General features: G+C 40.5%; 1 protein-coding gene across 1 annotated transcript in view; it reads right to left on the bottom strand.

Moving 5' to 3' along the window:
* hfm1 (helicase for meiosis 1) overlaps nt 1–18741 on the bottom strand; it is a 361977-nt gene that overhangs the window by 72370 nt on the left and 270866 nt on the right. The window contains exons 28-32 of the mRNA XM_042091457.1: nt 17646–17855; nt 14846–14923; nt 14633–14757; nt 1130–1194; nt 827–930 (exon numbers count right to left, since the gene is read on the bottom strand). Coding sequence (XP_041947391.1) covers nt 827–930; nt 1130–1194; nt 14633–14757; nt 14846–14923; nt 17646–17855 — 582 coding nt within the window. The remainder of the gene's footprint in view (nt 1–826; nt 931–1129; nt 1195–14632; nt 14758–14845; nt 14924–17645; nt 17856–18741) is intronic.

Here is an 18741-nt window from a genome sequence, read left to right as displayed (position 1 = left end):
AGCTCCACTGTTCCTATGTAAGCAGCCGAACAGGCTAGTGAAGGGTAATCCTATGTCCCTCAGGACACTGTACTGCACATCGCTCATCCTTATTAGACTGATATTCCAGCCCTTACAAGACTCAATAGCAGGCTGTTATTGAAGGTCCCCCAAGCTCATACTGTGCTGAGTAAAACTGCTTTTAACCTCTATGCTCCATCATCCTGGAAAACCATACTGCAAAAAATGATTTTGACGAACACTTTGAAATTTGCTTGTTTTTAGGACAATTTTCCTTAATGCACTAGCAGAAAAAATTGCTTGTTTTCAGGATGACATGTCTTAAAATGAGCCAAACTTTTCTTAAATTAAGTCAAATGATTTCACAAGAAAGCGCTAGGTCTATTTATACTAAAAACAATACAAACTATTTTTTTTTATTTTGATATAAGATTTATAATCCTGGTTAGATTTTATTAGATAAGCAGTTTTTGCAGTGCATGCAACACACCCTTGGAATTGATTTTTTGGTTTTCTTTGGTCATTTTAAAACTTTGCTTAAAAACTATTTGGCATAGTCATGTACCTCTATCTATGTGTCTATTGTTATTGTCATTATTATTATTGGTACGGTTATCTCAAGATCTCTATTTTTTTCCATTTCATCACCTGTTTTATTCTTGTATTCCACCTACTCAACATCATTTTAAATGATGGGACTGGGGTTCGGTTCCAGCCCATGGTCATTTCCCGATCTCACCAATCTTTTACCTACTACCATTACAACTACTGTTATTAGATTATTTCCCCCCCGACACATTGTTAGAGGTTCATATTACCCACATACCTTGGTGGAGTTCAAGATGAAACATATTTTCTGCTGAAAGAAAGTCCTCTGAAAAGTCTACAGCCTGGGATCTAATTTCAGTGCATCCATGTTTCTGGTCAGATCTTTAAAAAAAAAAAAAAAACAATCAGTAAAAATCGAGTACAACAATCAATGTGAGCAATATATTATTTTCACTTGCTTGTTTCGAAAGTTAGAAACCATATGGAAATGTTTAGTTTATAAAGTCCATAACTTCATGTGTTATACAACTTCATATTTTCAGTGCATCACAACAATGGTCCCAACAGAGGGCAATTTTACCTTGAGGCAGCGGGCAAAATGTACTGTTGTACTTTTGCTGTTTCACTCCTGTGGTGCATTCTCATCTAAAACAAGATGGTTAACAAAACAGACAATGAGAAAAAAAACATTAAATATGTTAAATATGTAATGGGGGGGCTAGCAGTCTAGTTGGATGTTGTTGCCATGGAAATAGTGAGGTAGCAAGCACTCACAACAAGTTTCATGGCAATTGGTCAAAGAATGGATTATATATAACCTCACTTCCTGTTTGGCAGCGTCACTGTCCATTTTGATTGGCTGCATTAGGTGAATGCCTTCGTAAATCAAAATAGCAAGAAGTAACTTTTGTGACGAATGGACAAAATTTGTCACGTGTGTAATTTATCACTGCAAAAAAGTATATCTTACCAAGTGTTATAACCTACAGTATATTAAGATAAAAAAATCTAGTTAGTATTGCTTTTAGTATAAAGATACTTACTTTGAGCTTTCTTATAAGATTATTTGGTAACACTTTATAATAACTACACACAATTCATCATTTATTAAGCCTTTGTTACTTATTAGTTAATGGTTTGTTCATCATTGGTAATTTCTTGTTCATACATAATTTATCATCAGTAAAGCATGTGTTGACACAGTTATAAATGGTTTGTTCATAGTAAATAAGTCTATATCTAAAATATGTTTATAAATTATTGTTAATACTTAATAAATGATGCAATATTATTTTGTTGATTAAGTAATATTTCCATTGTGTACTGCGTACAGGCTTAATTGGTTGCACAAAGACCAAGCCAGGATGAACAGACACGGATTCATCAAGCCAGCTATCCACCAAGATATCCCGGCTTAATACCTTATCCTAGTTTTGTGCATTAGCCCCCTGGATGCAGAATTTTATTTTCAAGACAAACAAATCAACGGCTATTTGCTAAAAGGCATTACTGTTTATTGCAGTGTCCTCTAGAGGCCAAATGATGCCCATTTTTTGTGCGTCCTCTCAATCAATTACTTAGCCCCTGTACCAAGTTTGGATTTGATATATCAAAGTTTTGCTGAGATATGAGCATATTTCGGAACACCTATAGTAGTGCAGAACACCTATCGGAACACCTATAGTAGTGCAGCAGATTAGTAAAAAATCGTTCACTTTGGTATACAAGCATGAAATTTGGCACAGATACTCACTAAGAGCCACTATTTTGGAAAAAGGCGTTGGCCACTCAAATTCAATATGGCGGCCATTTTTCAAGATGGCCGCCATTGCTATTCAATGCCTATTATATCAATTATTCAAACAGTGATCCAAGCGTAACAGTTGACACAAATACTCTCTAACGGACATGTTAATGGAAAAAGTTGTCCCTCAAAAATTCAAGATGGCCGCAATTTTTAAAGATGGCCACCGTTCTTGTCGAATATTAATTATTTCAATTTTTCAAATGGTGATGCAAGCATAAAATTAGGCAGAAATACTCTTCAAGGAACACTCTTTTGAAAAAAGGTATGTGCCACTCAAAAATTCAGGATGACGACCATTTTCAAAATGGCCACCATTTCTGTCAAATAGTCATAATGTCTGCTTTGTCTGCCTCCTCTCCTTTGACCTGTCCGGCTAAACTGGCCAGGGATATAAAATCCCTGCCGGCATAGCTCTCAGGTTCATTGGAGTACACAAGCCTCTATACCACAGCAAGATGCAGTCCACAGAGAGGAAAGTCTACTGTTAGAAAAAGGAAGTGGCCAGTAAAAATTCAGGATGGAAACCATTTTTGAAGATGATTGCCATTCCTGCCCTTAGTTTATTGCCGCTGTTTCCAAATAGTGATACAGAAAATATGGCACAAATATTCATGTTAATGTTAAGTCCAATTTTTGGACCCACCTCCCCATACAAATATGTACAAAGATGGCCACGCCTCCCACTACTCCTCTGTCATCCAATCCGGCTCCAACAGTCCCAAGACCCTCTTCTCCACCATCAACAAACTCCTGAAACCGAGTGACATGATATCCAATGACATGATATCCACCACCTCCACATGTGATTCCTTCCTTTCCTTCTTCAAACCCAAGATTGACAACATCTATAATCAATTGGTTCACTGCTCATCCTCCTTCACCCCTGGACCTCTACCCCCCCTCCTCCAACTCTTCTTGCCAAGGCCTGCCTCCCTTCACTTTTCCCACTCATCACCAACATCATCAACTCCTCTCTGGCCTCTGGCATTGTCCCCTTCCCCCCTCAAGCTTGCTGCCAACACCCCATACTGAAAGAAACTGGTCTTGACCCAGACATCCCCAACAACTACTGGCCCATCTCAAACCTCCATTTTCAGTCCAAAACCCTGGAACGAGCTGTTGCTACCCAACTTCAAACCCACCTCAACTCTATGGACCATTTCAATCCAGCTTCCGCTCCAAACACAGCACCAAAAATCACTAATAACATCCTTCTTTCTGCTGACTACACCCCTCACCTGGTTCACATCTTATCTTTCTGACAGACAAGTTACATCTCCATAAACAACTGAAATGTCTCCACCACCCCTGTCACTCATGGTGTTCCCCAGGGTTCAGTTCTTGGCCCTTCTCCTCTTCATCCTGTACATCCTCTCCCTTGGACAGATTCTCCGCTGCCATGACAGCATTTGGGACACTAAACTTAGCTATACTATTACTACAAGTCAAGAGCTACAGTATAAGTAAAACTAAATCAGCAGACACTGAACCTCATGCTAAGTACCACAGCAGTGAAGTCACCAGTGTGTCCTGGTTGTGTAATGATGTTCACTCTATTAAACAAAACCTTCCTAACACATTACATTGAGCTATGACAGAAATGGTGGCCATCTTGAAAATGGTTGCCATCTTGAATTTTTGAGTGGCACACATATTTTTCCATGAGAACGTTCCTTGAAGAATATTTGTACCAAATTTGATGATAGCATCACCATTTGAAAAAAAAATGATGTAAGGATTCAAGAGAAATGGCAGCCGTCTTAAAAAATTGTTGCCATCTTGAATGAGGGACAAGCACCGTTTTCCAAAAAAACATTCTTAAGAGAGTATTTTCATAAAATGTTATGTCTACTCTGTTTGAACAATTGACATAATGAGCATTTGACAGAAATAGCTGCCATCTTGAAAAATGGCCGCCATGTTGAATTTCTGGGTGGCCAACGCATTTTTCCCAAAAAGTGACCCTTAAAGAGTATCTGTGCCAAATGTCATGCTTGTATACCATTTGAAAAAATATAATGTCCGCAACACTGCTATTGACTCCCAATTATTTATTGCAACGTTTCAACCCTGCTGGGTCTTCTTCAGGCAAATGATGGACACATTTGGTGAAAGGATATATATGTAGGCCTTACAATCAACTGACATACCATGTGATGTCGATTGGTATGATTGGGCCTAAGAGCCCCACTAGTCACTCAATTAAGAGAACACTTACAGGTATTACACAAACCTATACATTTCAAAAAGGGGCTTACAAAAAACAATATCCCCAAAGGAGTACATGGTATTGCTATCAACAGAAAAGAAAGAAAAAGAAGATGCTTGAATACCATAAACGAATAAACGGCTCTGCTCTCTCCTGGTTTGAATCCTACCTCACAGGACGTTCATTTGGACAGCTCACCACAGGGGTCCCCCAGGGCTCAGTGCCCCCTTCTGTTTGCTATCTACACAACCTCCTTGGGACAGATTATCCGTTCGCATGGCTTCTCATACCAATGCTATGCAGACGACACACAGCTCTATCTGTCCATTCCACCTGATGAACCCCTGGTCTCGGCACAGATCTCGGATTGCCTCTCAGACATATCTACATGGATAAAGGCACAACATTTCCAGCTAAACCTCTCAAAAACTGAACTGCTGATCCTCCCAGCTAAACCTACCATAAATTATGACATGAACATCGACTCCCTGTCTGCGCCTACCAGGACTGCAACAAATTTAGGAGTCGTTCTTGACAACCAACTAACCTTCTCCGATCATGTTGCCTCGGTCACCCGGTCGTGCCGTTTCGCACTTTACAACATACAGAAAATCAGGACTTACTTGACTCAAGACACTGCCCAACTCCTGGTACAGGCAATAGTCATCTCACGACTTGACTACTAGAACGCCCTCCTGACAGGTCTCCCAACCAGCACAGTGAAACCCCTTCAGATGATTCAGAACGCAGCAGCGTGTCTGGTCTACAACCAACCCTAAAGAGCATGTTACCCCGCTGCTCATCCAGTTACACTGGCTACCTATGGCTGCTTGCATCAAATTCAAGTCTCTAACGCTTGCCTACAAAGTAGTCTCTGGTTCTGCTCCCACTTACTTGAATGCCCTCATACTGGCATATGCTACCTCCAGATCGTTGCGCTCCACAGACAAATGACATCTAGCTCTGCCACTGGTAAGCTCAGGCCAATCCAAACTTTTTTCATCTGTTGTTCCTCGTTGGTGGAACTCACTACCAGTTCTTACTAGAGCAGGGACATCCCTCTCCATCTTCAAAAAACTCCTGAAGACCCAGCTTTTCAGAGAACATCTACTCTCGTAGCACTACTTACAACTAGTCTTGCTGATCTTAGCACTGCTGATTTTACCACCTGACTAGAACTGACTCTCAATTGTTTAAAAAACAGCACTCACGGATGCACTTATTCTTAATGTACTAGACCTTTTTTCTAATTGTCCTAGAATTGTACATGAAAATTACAGTGCTTCCTCACCACAATAATTCACTGATAAACAATTTAACCATTTAAACTATCCACCTATTTAACTGTTCAGTCATTTCAACTCATCTACCTAGCAACCAATATAGCAACCACCTCAAGTACCCTAGCAACAGCCTAGCAACCATGTTAAATACCTTAGCAACAGCCTAGCAACCACTTCCACAGTTACAACCTAGCAAACAATATAGCAACCAATGAGTTTAACCTAGCAACCAGCATAGCAACCACCACAACTAACCTAGCAACCACCTCAATTACCCTAGCAACCATGTCAAATACCCTAGCAACAGCCTAGCAACAACTTCCACAGTTACTACCTAGCAACCAACATAGCAACCAATGAGTTTTACTTAGCAACCAGCATAGCACCCACCACAACTAACCTAGCAACAGCCTAGCAACAGCCTAGCAACCATGTCAAATACCTTAGCAACAGCCTAGCAACCACTTCCAGTTACAACCTAGCAACTAATGAGTTTTACCTAGCAACCAGCATAGCACCCACCACAACTAACCTAGCAACAGCCTAGCAACCACCTCAAGTACCCTAGCAACAGCCTAGCAACCATGTCAAATACCTTAGCAACAGCCTAGCAACCATTTCCACAGTTACAACCTAGCAAACAATGAGTTTAACCTAGCAACCAGCATAGCAACCACCACAACTAACCTAGCAACCACCTCAATTACCCTAGCAATAGCCTAGCAACCATGTCAAATACCCTAGCAACAGCCTAGCAACCACTTCCACAGTTACAACCTAGCAAACAATATAGCAACCAATGAGTTTAACCTAGCAACCAGCATAGCAACCACCACAACTAACCTGGCAACAGCCTAGCAACCATGTCAAATACCCTAGCAACAGCCTAGCAACCACCACAATGTCAACCTAGCAACCACCATAGCAACCAACAGGATTACCCAAGCAACCAGCATAGCAACCACTTACTTTGGCATAACAACCAACATATGTACCCTAGCATCACTATTGCAACTATATCTGCATTATGCTTATTCTTCTTCTAACGCAGTTAATGCAGCTTCAACCGCTTAACGTAGAAACTTCATTCAAACTGCGTTGCGTAGGTCTTACTTAAGATTAAAAACTACTCAAAATTTCCCCATAGACTTAACATTGGGCTGATGACATCACAATAGAGCTAGCTAGCTCTAAACGCCAACATTAGCGGAGATGCTATTTTTTGTAACGGCAGGAATAAACACACATGGTAACAAAAATATTCGAAACATGTCTAGCTTCACTCAACACATTAACACTATGATACAGTGTGATTGTAAAGTTGTATGGTTCACTGTGTTCAAAGTCGATCTTATTACTACCCTCTACATCTTGACCAACTGATGGTTGTTATGGGAAACTAGTTAGCTGTCGTTGTCAGGGCCGGTGAGGCCAGGTGAGTTACTGTGGAACCAAAAGCAGACTCAGGAAGCAGAGAGTATATTTAGTGGGTTTTAATGACAGAACACAGGAATCGGCAGCCAGGCAGAGTGACTTGACAAAACAGTGCAAACTCAAAAAAATCCAAAAACGACAGAGGTACAGGCAGGTTTCAGTCAAAATCCAAAGTGGCAAGAAAGGCACAGTTCGGTACACAGATTGGCAGGCAAAAACACAGGCAGCAGTACAGGCAAGGTTAAGTCAAAAATCCAAGGTGGCAAAAACAGGCAGAGTTCAGTACACAGGAAGAAACACAGGCAACAGTACAGGCAAAGTTCAGTCAAAAATCCAAGGTGGCAAAAACAGGCAGAGTTCGGTACACAAGTAGTGATGTGCCCAATGAAGCGAGGCTTCGGAGCTTGTGTCGAGCAGAAAGGGGCGTGGCAGATGAAGCCCCGGTTCGAGGCTTGTTGTTTCCATAAAAATCACGTGACTGATGACAAACGAGGCCTCGGTTTGTGAGTGTGACGTCTGAAGCTTCGTTTGGGACACACACCCACTTTGAATTGCGCGAACCAGGGAACCCGCTCTAGTGTCAGAATGAGTTGTGTTATATTGCAAGAGTCAGGCGAAATTTGTGGGTAGCCCTGTTTTATATAGGATGCTTTCTCTGTTTGGGAATTTACGTTCTTTTCTTTCCGGAAAATGTCCATAATATATCATGCACATAGAAATAAAGAAGAAATAGCCTAGGCCTAGCCTAAAGCTTTGCCATTTAGAAAAATGACATTAAAACGTGTCTGTGTTGCAATCTTGTCTCAACTTCAATCATGTAATTTAAAAGCAATACAGGCTAATAATTTCTATGTAGGCTTAACAATAATGGCAACAATCATATTTTATTGTATTGAATTGAGACAAACAGAAATGCAAATTTCTTGCAACACTTTTAATGTAATGAATGAGAACATTTCGAAGCTTTGGCATTGTGTTGAACGTTGTAAGCATTCTTTTCAATAGTTCGTGGCTGCGATAATTTATGCAAACCACCAGATGTCGCTGTGTTTTCCTTGTCTTCCATGTTTCGAAGCTTCGGCACATTTACTCGGCACATTAGGGAAATGTGTCGAGTAGCGCTCGAGGCTTCATTTACCCATCACTATACACGAGTAGGCCAAGAAAAACACAGGCAGATGAATCAAAGGGGCTAGGCGAGACTCACGTGGTTGAACAGGCATAGGTTGGCAACAAAAGAACGCAAGGTCCAAGCAAAGGTTTCCAAAAGGGTTGAGTCCAAGTCCAAAAAGCAGGCTTAGGTCAAAAAACAGTAATCCAAAAGAGCATGAGCATAAGCGAGAATCCACTGTGAAAGACGTGACAAAGAGTGTTTCTCCTGGCACTGCTTAAATGCTATGGCTGACAAGGAGAGTGGCAACAGGTGTGACAGTGCAAGCACTGATGATTGGGCAGCTCCCCTGTCAGTCAACTAGGAGCCTGGACAGAGGGAAAACCTGAAATGGAGTCCAGGGACAGCAGAGGCATGACAGATCACAGACTAAGTGGGGATTCTGGGCCGGACTGTGACAGTCGTCTAGCGGAAAGTTGTAGTCCACAAAGTGCTCTCACACAAAGTTTAACCGCATCAAACTTCTACCCGCTCAATTGTAGCATTCTTTACACGAAAATAAATTGATATTAAAAATTCACAGACAACATATGTTCACATTCATGGCAAAATTCAAACAGGACCAGAAAATAATTATTATTATTCTCACATTTACTTGCATTAACGATTTTTCAATCTAGAGGTCCAGCGGGGATAGCAGAAAGGGCGGGACTTACCAGCTCTATAGTGGGTGATTAATCAAGAGGCACTTGCAATGACTGAGGCAGGGACTGAGCCTAGTAGTCCTACTGAGCCTACTCTGTGCATAGTAAGGTAAGGTAAGGTGCTCCATGTGAGTGAGTGTCATGGTGATGTTTCAAATGAGTCTAGAGACCAGCATAAAATAAATATGGACATATCAGCGAGTAGGCAAGGTAATATAAGAAAAAACTATAGAAAAAACTATATCTATATCTATATCTATATATATATATATAACTATATTAAGAAAAGGTATAAGTGTGGCCACAATTCGGCTGTGGCATGGAGGGAGGGGTTGTGCATATGTGCTAATATAGCACACAAACAGTGAGGCAGAAAGACAGTGGTAAAAAGTGGCTAGTGGACAGACAGTACACAAACATGGAGAGGGTGAAGAGGCAGACAGACTATGCAGAGAAGTCTCTCTCTCTCCTCTTCCCTTAAGTGAAGCATTGAACAGTTCAATGGCCCTGGGGACAAATGACTTCCTCAGTCTGTCTGTTGTGCAAGGCAGTGAGCGAAGTCTCCAGCTGATCAGGCTCTTCTGCTTTACAATAGTGCTGTGGAGTGAATGACACTCATTGTCCAAGATGTTGATCAGTTTGTTCAGATAGAAATAGTCTGTTCCCATATTCGCAATAATGATGCCCTGACGACTTTACATTTTGATACCACATATGTTTATAGATCGCTGAATTGGTAATGGCCAATTAAATGAACGCAACAGTGAAATGCACACAGATGCGCACTTTCTTTTGACATGGATTGCGCTTAAAGTAACTATGCAAATAAGATTAATGGAAAGGTGTGGTCTCTCAACAAACCAGCGACCAGTTTAGGCCTATTAGCAATTTAAGTTCAGAGTGAGCTGGCTGACACAGTCAGAAAAATAAGTACAGTAACGTAGGCCTAGGCCCAGGCTGCAGTAGTAATTTGGCATCATGACAGTGCTATAATATTGAATCCTGTAATATAAAAACGTGCTAACACTGTTCTCCCCTACACCACCAATCAAAACAACCACTGATCAAGAATCACTTTATTGTTGATAGGGTGGCAATTCAGTGTTTTATAGAGATCCTTAAAACGAACAGCACAGCAGAGGCTCATTCACAAAACGTAAACGAACGCAATAGGGGGAACATGGTCATATCGGCACTGTAAGGGGGCAAGCGGTACCCCGTGTGCGGGTGAGGCCAGACTGGACAGTTGAAGGTGAAAGAGGCAAGGGGCAACAGTGTCCAAAAATAGTTCTTTGTTTTTATTTTAAAAATAGTCCAAAATTGTCCAATAGTGCCAAACGCCAACAAACTAACCAAACTAAGAAAAAATGTAATAAATGTCCAAAAAGTGTCAAAAGTAATAATAGACGCTGTTAATGCTAGCTACTAGACCCGGTGCATACGGCTGAGCATAGTCTTGCAAAGCAAACAAAAAAGGCATTGGCAAAGAATAGCAGGAACTTACAGCATCACGGCACATAGCTCCTCTCCTGTCGCTCTCCCTACACAGACTGAGGTACCCCCATATAACCCTACCTGTTACCCTAAGCTTGGACCAATCAGAAACGACCGGCCCATACCATTTAAAAAAACAGTAATCATCCCCCCAAATAAAGTATTTACAATGGCCATAACAATAAAGAAATCAAAGTAAACATAATAACAATGTTCCCTCACCCACATAATATCATCACATAATCCCAAAAAGAAAAATAAACATTCATAATAAACCAAAATAGATCTGATCCCCCTACCCGAGTAGAATGCTTGTGACCGTGCTTCCGACGGCAGGTAGAAAAACACTCAAGCGGCAAGCGCGCTTTTGCTATGGAGAGGCTGGAGCTGAGAAATGGGTGAGTGTTTTGAGGTTTGTGTTTGAAACTAGGTGAGGGAAATACTGGCGAAACGTGTGTACACTAGATGTACCGCAGAGCGGTACAAAATATGACCGCCGCTAGTGTTGTCACGATACCAAAATTATGACTTCGATACGATACCTGCCATAAATATCACGATGCTTGATACTGAAACAATACTACGGCGAAATCCTAAGATATCTGGAAAAGGACTCATACCTCCTCCAAGTGTATTGAATCATTTGTGTTGAATTCGGTGCACTTTTGTAGTGTGCAGGTCAACTCTGGGTTCTAAACTTCCTACATAATTATCATTTTTATTGTCAGTAAAATAGTAGGCCTACTTTGTGTGATTAAGTCCTTTATTGTTTGTTATAGTTCATTTACAATGTGTAGTTTTGGCAATAAAGTAGCTTTAAATAGGCAAACTAGGCTAGATCAAGGTCAGTGTTGAAATTACTGCATGCAAATCACTGAATGCTATGCAGAGGGGCCTAATCTTTAGGCCATCTGATGTACAGTATAGGCTACCCTAGGCCTTCCCATGTTCATGGGATTTCTTTGACAGTTGCAAAGGTAAAAATGTGTCTTCTTAGTCTTCTTTGCGCCCAGTGTACAAGTATGACATTCCAACCACTCAGGTCTTCGTCAGATAGGCCTACACCATTAGCCTACCTGTTGCAATATATCTGTGTGCATTCCTACATTACGTCTATTTCTTTGATAACATGTTTTGCTACCACGTAACAATAAGCCGCTATTATTATTAGGACTCAACACGCTTTGGTGGTATTATATGCTGTGGGCTTTAATTAGTGCATTTCAGGTATCCTATCCTACATCTGGCCAATAATTATTAAACAAATTGCAGTCTACATGCCAAAGGTGGACCTCCTAGGCCCTACGGTTCTCGAGATATTCACAGAAAACTGTCTCCGGCCACCTACAGGCCAGTTGGTGTATAGTAACATAAATTAATTTATTGTGTGGCCCCCCCATGAACGAAATTCCACGAAACTTGGCGTGCATTCAGAGGGTGTCATAATGATCCTACACTTCCAATTTCGTGCAGTTTTAACTATGTTAGGTCACAGATACCTGCGAACACCTCATTTTTACTTTTTTGTGTTTAACTAGGTGGCGCTATACATGAAATGAGTGGTTATGGAATGGGTTGACATGGCCCCTTGAGATCTACATACAAAAAAAAAATGGTCCTCCTAAACCTTACAGTTCTCGAGATATTCACAGAAAACTGTGTCTGCCCTACCCTCCTTTCGTAGGGTGCAGTCCAGCGGGGGGGCTACAGATCAAAATGAAAAACGATGGTTCCATGCTATACATATGGGGTTACATGCCCACCAAGTTTCGTCTACCCCGGTCTTTCAGTGTCCCGGGAATCCTTGACGAAAAAAAAAAAAGAAAAAAAAAAAAATCTGACTAAACCTATATGACCGCTGCTTCGCTGCACGGCGGTCATGATAAAACATGGTAGTGGGTACCTACACTATATGTTGGCGATGGTGTTTTGTTGCAAAGTATGACGGGGGGAAAATGATTAGTGAATGTGTTTAGCTATCGCGGGCTCTGTGTTTGAAAACGCCAAAAGCGCACTGCTTCCCTAATGGTGTTAGAGCAACAAACATTTCCCGACTCCTCCCCCCAAAGTTCAAACACTTCCCCGTTGTCTTTCCCCAATCCCACAGTCATTCAATCACCGTCCATAATCACAACAATGTCCATAAACATTCCGGTGAGGTTTGTGTGTGTGTGCTTGTGAACCGAGTCTCTGTGTCTCCTCCCCGCGCAGGCAGAAAATCAAATCTGCCGCGGAAAGTATCAAACCATCGCTACTCGATAAAGAGTTCCCAGCGTAGCACGTGAGGAGGGGGAAGTCACCTCCTCACAGGCACAAACTTAGGGCTATATAGCAAGGCTATATAACTACAGGCAAAACACGGGGACACAGGCATTTGTATTCTTTAACTTAAGCCTTGTGTGCACAAGATGGAATTTTTGGTAGGCTACCCAAGCCTATTCCCGACACTTGTCAAAAATGCAATGGTCGGATTAATTAGGCTTCGGAGCAATGGACTTATATGTTGTCGGAAAAATGAGAAAAGTTGAGGTTTAAGATAATGTTCACTCACTGTGCTTTCTTTCACGTTTCTTCCTCAATAGCACTATTGCTTTATTTCTTCATTTAGAGCTAATGACAGTCAGTTGGCCTTTGTGTAAAGAAATAGGCCATAGCCTACATTTGAACACTTTCAACTCCTTGCCTATGATTACAATGAATTTTGATTAAAATACACATTGTTATGCTGTTCTTATCAATGAAGATGTCAATTTTGGTTGGTTATTACATAATGCACCATATTATTACATTTTCGCCCATTTTTTTTCCACAGCACCTGCATTTTGTAAAAACAACCGCAATATGTTAGTCTGACGTAGTCATACTCAATTCTAGTCAGAATATGAGTCTGATACTGCTCCATTGGGACATAATTATGGGGCGTGTTTCAACCGATACAGGGGGGGAATGCCTCTGCACTCAATTGGATAGACCTAACCAATCAGAGCAACGAAATAGCTTACCGTGAGGTGTAGGAAGAAAACACAAGAACCATCCTTCTTCTCCACAAATGCCTTAACAATGTCGCAATGTTGTTAAATGTCGCAATGCAACAGCGCTGTTTTCCCTTGATTAAAGTGAAACCACGAGTTTTCCTACATGTCAACTTTGGCCAAAGTTTTCAGAAATAATTGTTTTTAGTGATAAAACCTCATTAAATAATATGCATTTTCCATATGGGGTCTTAAAAGTCATGTATCCTTCTAGCCACAGCGTTTTTGTTTCAAACATAAGCCTAATCTAAGCGTGTTCAGATGACGTGATAGACCAGGCGCTATCCAGACCAGGCGATTTGATTGGTCCACCCGATCTAGGGCGAGCATACTTGCTCCACAATGGAGCAATGCCAGACCGAACTTCCCGACCTCAAATGTTGTGGGCGGGACTAAGTTCAATATGTAATAACTTATTACATAATGCGCCAAAATGTATTACATATTGCATTCAAGCAGTTTATTACATAATGCAGCAGATTATTACATAATGCGGCAGTTATTACATAATGACATGAAAATGTATTACATTTTGTCGAGTTATTACATAATGCGGTGTTATTACATAACGTGTTGTTACATACCCCAACGGAAGGGTGCCAAAAAATGGTACGGTAGGGTCAGTTGTTTTCATAAATTCTACCAATGGAAATGCAAAAAATTGTGTACCGTACGTTGTGTTCCACTTGTAGGAAAAACACTATATGTAAGTATAGTATGTATATATAAGTACCAGCCCAGGTAACACTGTCCCCACCTCTCATATCCCTCTGCCTGTCTCACCTGTGTACTGTGGTTCACCTGGGTTTTCCTGCATTAGCCAGATGTGAGAGCAGGTATTGTGTTTTTGTCCTCTGAAAATGGCCCTGGTTTGGTCTCTAAAATCTTAGGGTTAGGATTATGCTTTCCCTCCATGAGTTCCCTTGTCACATTAATGCTTTACGAACTGTTTATATCATCACAGAGTTGCATTCAGAGTCTCCAGATGGAGCTCTCTGAATAAACATACCTTTAAACGTTTGACGGGAGTTTCCATGAATGTCTCATTTCTGCTCACAAGGTCTCTGAGGTAAGATGAAAAGTGCAATACTGGTTTTACTGTTCTTTTTAGTACAACCTGCACACCCACTTTACCTAAATGAGAGGAAAAGTGCAAATGAATAAACACAAATTAATATATAAAGTATAATGCATTCAGAAGCTGCACAATCAGTGAACTCACAACAGTCATGACCACACTGCTCCTTGTTCTTACAGAAGTGGTTGCATTGTCGTTTTTCTATTTTCAGCTTTGGGGAATCTGTATCAGTGGACGAACAGAATATACAGGTGGATTGTGAAAATGTGGTAGATTTGAGATCTGACACTAATTTAAAGGTTCATTACATCAACATTCATAACAAATTCATACTTTAAAATGTTTTCACCATTATCACAACCACGGCATTACATAAAGTCAATTAATTAAACCACTATAGCCCCGTACATATAGGAGAAGAGCAGCGACATCAACCTGGGTTCTTGCCAGGATAGTGCACAGTAGACCAGAGAGATAGGGAGTGGATTTGGGAAAGTACCCCAGGATTGACTTGAACTTTGGTCAACATGCAAAAAGTTTTTGCTACCCTTTTTCTTGAGTCGAAACAAATGATCTGAGATTTCCTCTATACACTCAAAATGTTTATTTGTTCACAAATACAATAAAAGTATTAGTGGGCACTTCACCTTTCAGTTTAGAGACAAGTGCTCTGGTGGATATTCCTACAGTCAGCATTGCCAGTATGTTTTGATTTTGCTGCTATTGTTTTCGGTAAGCCCTATGTCTACTGAAAACTGGCATAACCGAAGGCTTCTTGGCAGCATGTGACGCACATCGACGTCAGCGTTTAAAACATGTTTCATTTCTTAATCACAAAGTCCATGGAAATTACCGTATTTTCTAGTAAAACTGCACATTTCATCCTAGAAATACCTAGATCTAGATAATAGAAATACCTAGCCTACCGTTTCAAACATAAGTTAAAAGGACACCAGGCAACGTTTTCGTGTTAATTAATCATGTTCGTAAGTCGGTATTATGGCTAAATGACTCATTACAGGGCGAATGAAGGCTCTCTCGCCCGCCCCTACTGCCTGTAGGAAGAATATCCCACTTGCAAGTTCGGTTTATCTTACCCGCCGACCTTCAGTCTCACAAAGTGTCGCGAGAAGCAGGATCAGTTTACATCCTGCATCCCCAGCACAGAGGTAGGCTAACGAAACGCTAGCGATTGTTGCAAACGTGTGTATAATGGCAGAGCCAGCGAATAAGCAGCGAAAACTCTTGACGGAAGATGCAAAGAAAAGGAAAAGAGCTTCAGACTGAGCGAGGGCTCGCACACGTATCGACAAGTACAGACGGTTGGGGGAGTTTCGTAGAGAAAAAGCATCAGGCTTGCCTGGTATCTCTTTAACGAGAGTGCTGTTGTAGGCATGGCTTTACCCCCTTAACAACTTGTTGCCACTTGTAAACAAAACTAACGTTACATTTGTAGCAGATAATTCGCTAGTCAGATTCAAATGGCACTTTATACAGACTATGAATGGCAATGAAAGGTGTGTGTCTACTCTGTCATTGAAACGTGGTTTCATCGTTTAAAAGTATTAACACTGTTGACGAATGATGCAGGCCTTTCTTATCTAAGAAGTTCTTAAGTGAGAAAACAAAGAAGTTCCTAAGACATACGACAGTTCTTAAGAACATATTGGTGAATAGCATATAAGAACATTAAGAACTTCTTATTTTTTTTCTTAGGAATCTACTAAAGATTTATCTTAAGATTTTTTTTGTGAATACGGCCCCAGGTGTTAACAAATTAGATCAGTGGTTCTCAAACTTTTCCTGTCATTCCCCACTTCAACCCCCACCTGACCATCACCCAGCAAAATGATAACGTTAAAATATTATTGTCACATTTTTGTTTCACGTTACATTTCCCGCCTCAGTCCCCTGGATCTGATGGTGATTTCATTTATATGTAGGCCTGTTTATGATGCCTATGTTTATGTGTGGTATGTATGTTATGATCTTCCTTGTCAAAAAAGAAAGGCATTAATAAAGAAGAAGATAACAAAAAAAGACACATTTCTGTCAGCTTGTGGCGCCCCACCTGTCATGTCTCCATTCCCTACTAGTGGGGCCTGCCCCACACTTTGAGAACCACTGAATTAGATTGTTACCTCCAGAACCTGAGTGGGCGGTGACTGTTGAGCTCTTTAGCATATTTGTTGTTTTTCTAGTATACCATGTAGAGCTGCCAGATGTGTGCAGTCATTGTTGCTGCTTTTGCTTGCATTGTTGCTGCAGCATTGTTGCTGCTCAAACTATTTGGAATGAATATCTGCCGATAATAGTTGACTGCCGATCGATCAGAACATCCCTAATATTAAGGCCATTCACAGGGTAATGAAAAATTCTATGTTAAATACATTATAAGTCTTTCATGAGGCCACCTTTGATCTGAAGTGCTGCAGGCGTGATCATAGAGCCTAAGGAAGAATATAAGGCCTTGTTCAAAACGCTAATGGATGTAACTGGAGGCACAAAAAATATTTGCACGTGAATGGGAGAGCATGGCCCTGAGTATGGCCTCACCATCATCATTGTGTGTGAATATTCTATATAACGGGATGTGCAGTATGGACACAGTAAACACAAGGTGGAAATGGGTTGCATGTGCACTGTTGCTAAGATATGTTATACTTAGCTAACTAAGGCATAGCAAAGACTGTTAGCTGACTTATTATCGAAAAAAAAAAAAAAAAACAAGACCTAAAAAGTCAAAACTACTTTATGCTGTTATTCCCATGCATTATGTTTTGACAATTGACAACAATTTAAATCAAGCACCTGGAGATAATACAAAACATTTCATAAACGGTGCCTTACTTGCTAACGTGCAAAATTTTTCACAGAGCACATTTTTTTTCTGGGGTAAAATAGAAAATATGTTATACCTTTAATAATAATACATTTCATTTACCTTTATGTAAAGCATCTGTGCAGTTCACATTGTTTGTGAGAGTTGTGGTCTGTGCTCTGTGATCTTGACTGATGACTTCTACTGGGTCATCCACAGTCATACTGGTTCCTTTCGAAATTGAGGACAGAGAACTCTCACGGCCAGAGTTTCCAACTCCAAATGGTTTTGCAGAGTAGAAAACACTAACTCTTTGGTGAATATCTAGTCCAACTTCAAATAAAAATCATAGGGCATGCATTATTGAAAGTTAATTAATTAATAAGAAAATAGACAGCATATAAAAGGCAACAACAAAGCATTTGCAAGCCATTCAACAATCTCTGATACAAAACAAAAATGAGGCCTGCCAGCCTTTAACCCGTTTACTGCCAAGGGTGAATATGTGCGTCCAAGGAGCATTATCATTGCCGCCATAACATGTAGCCAATTAAAACATTGTTACTGTGCTGTTGCTATGTTGACATGATAGTAAACATATTATAGACAGATGATGATTCATTAATATTTACAAATATGCTAATTATGTCATTCACAAACAAAATATCAAAGCTAAAGCTAACAACAATAATTTCCGGTTTTGGGGAGGATTCAAATACCATCCAAAAAAACTTGTTGTGTAGTACAATATTTTTATACAACAATCCATTTAATAAACTAGACATATCAACGATATAAAAAAAACATGGTTGTGTTTTGTTCTACCTCGGGTGAAGGTACCTCAAAAACTAAGGCCTTTTTGTCTCATATTCGGGCCAATACAGTATGTTTCGTGTGTGTGAGATGAAAAAGAAAAAAGATGCCTTTTTCTCAGAGATCAAGTGCTTTGTTTATTGCCGTTTTTGAATAACATGTAGTCTGAATTGTTCATAAATGATTTCACGAGAAAGCGCTAGGAAAACAATACAAACTAGTTTTTTTTATCTTGATATAAGAGTTGATCTATCCTATTCAAAAGTTTAAAAGCATTTGTAAAATTGGCTGCCTATTACCGGATGGCCTGGTTCGCTTCCAGAATAGGCTAGGCCAGAGATTCCCAAATTAAAACTGCCGAAGCCCAATTGCAACTCTGATGGGGGGGGGGGGGGGGGGGGTGCTG

This window comes from Alosa sapidissima, chromosome 1 (genome assembly GCF_018492685.1).
Source record: "Alosa sapidissima isolate fAloSap1 chromosome 1, fAloSap1.pri, whole genome shotgun sequence".
Taxonomy (NCBI): Eukaryota; Metazoa; Chordata; class Actinopteri; order Clupeiformes; family Clupeidae; genus Alosa; species Alosa sapidissima.
The sequence above is the reverse complement of the archived record's forward strand: the minus strand, read 5'-3'. Positions and strand labels throughout refer to the sequence as shown.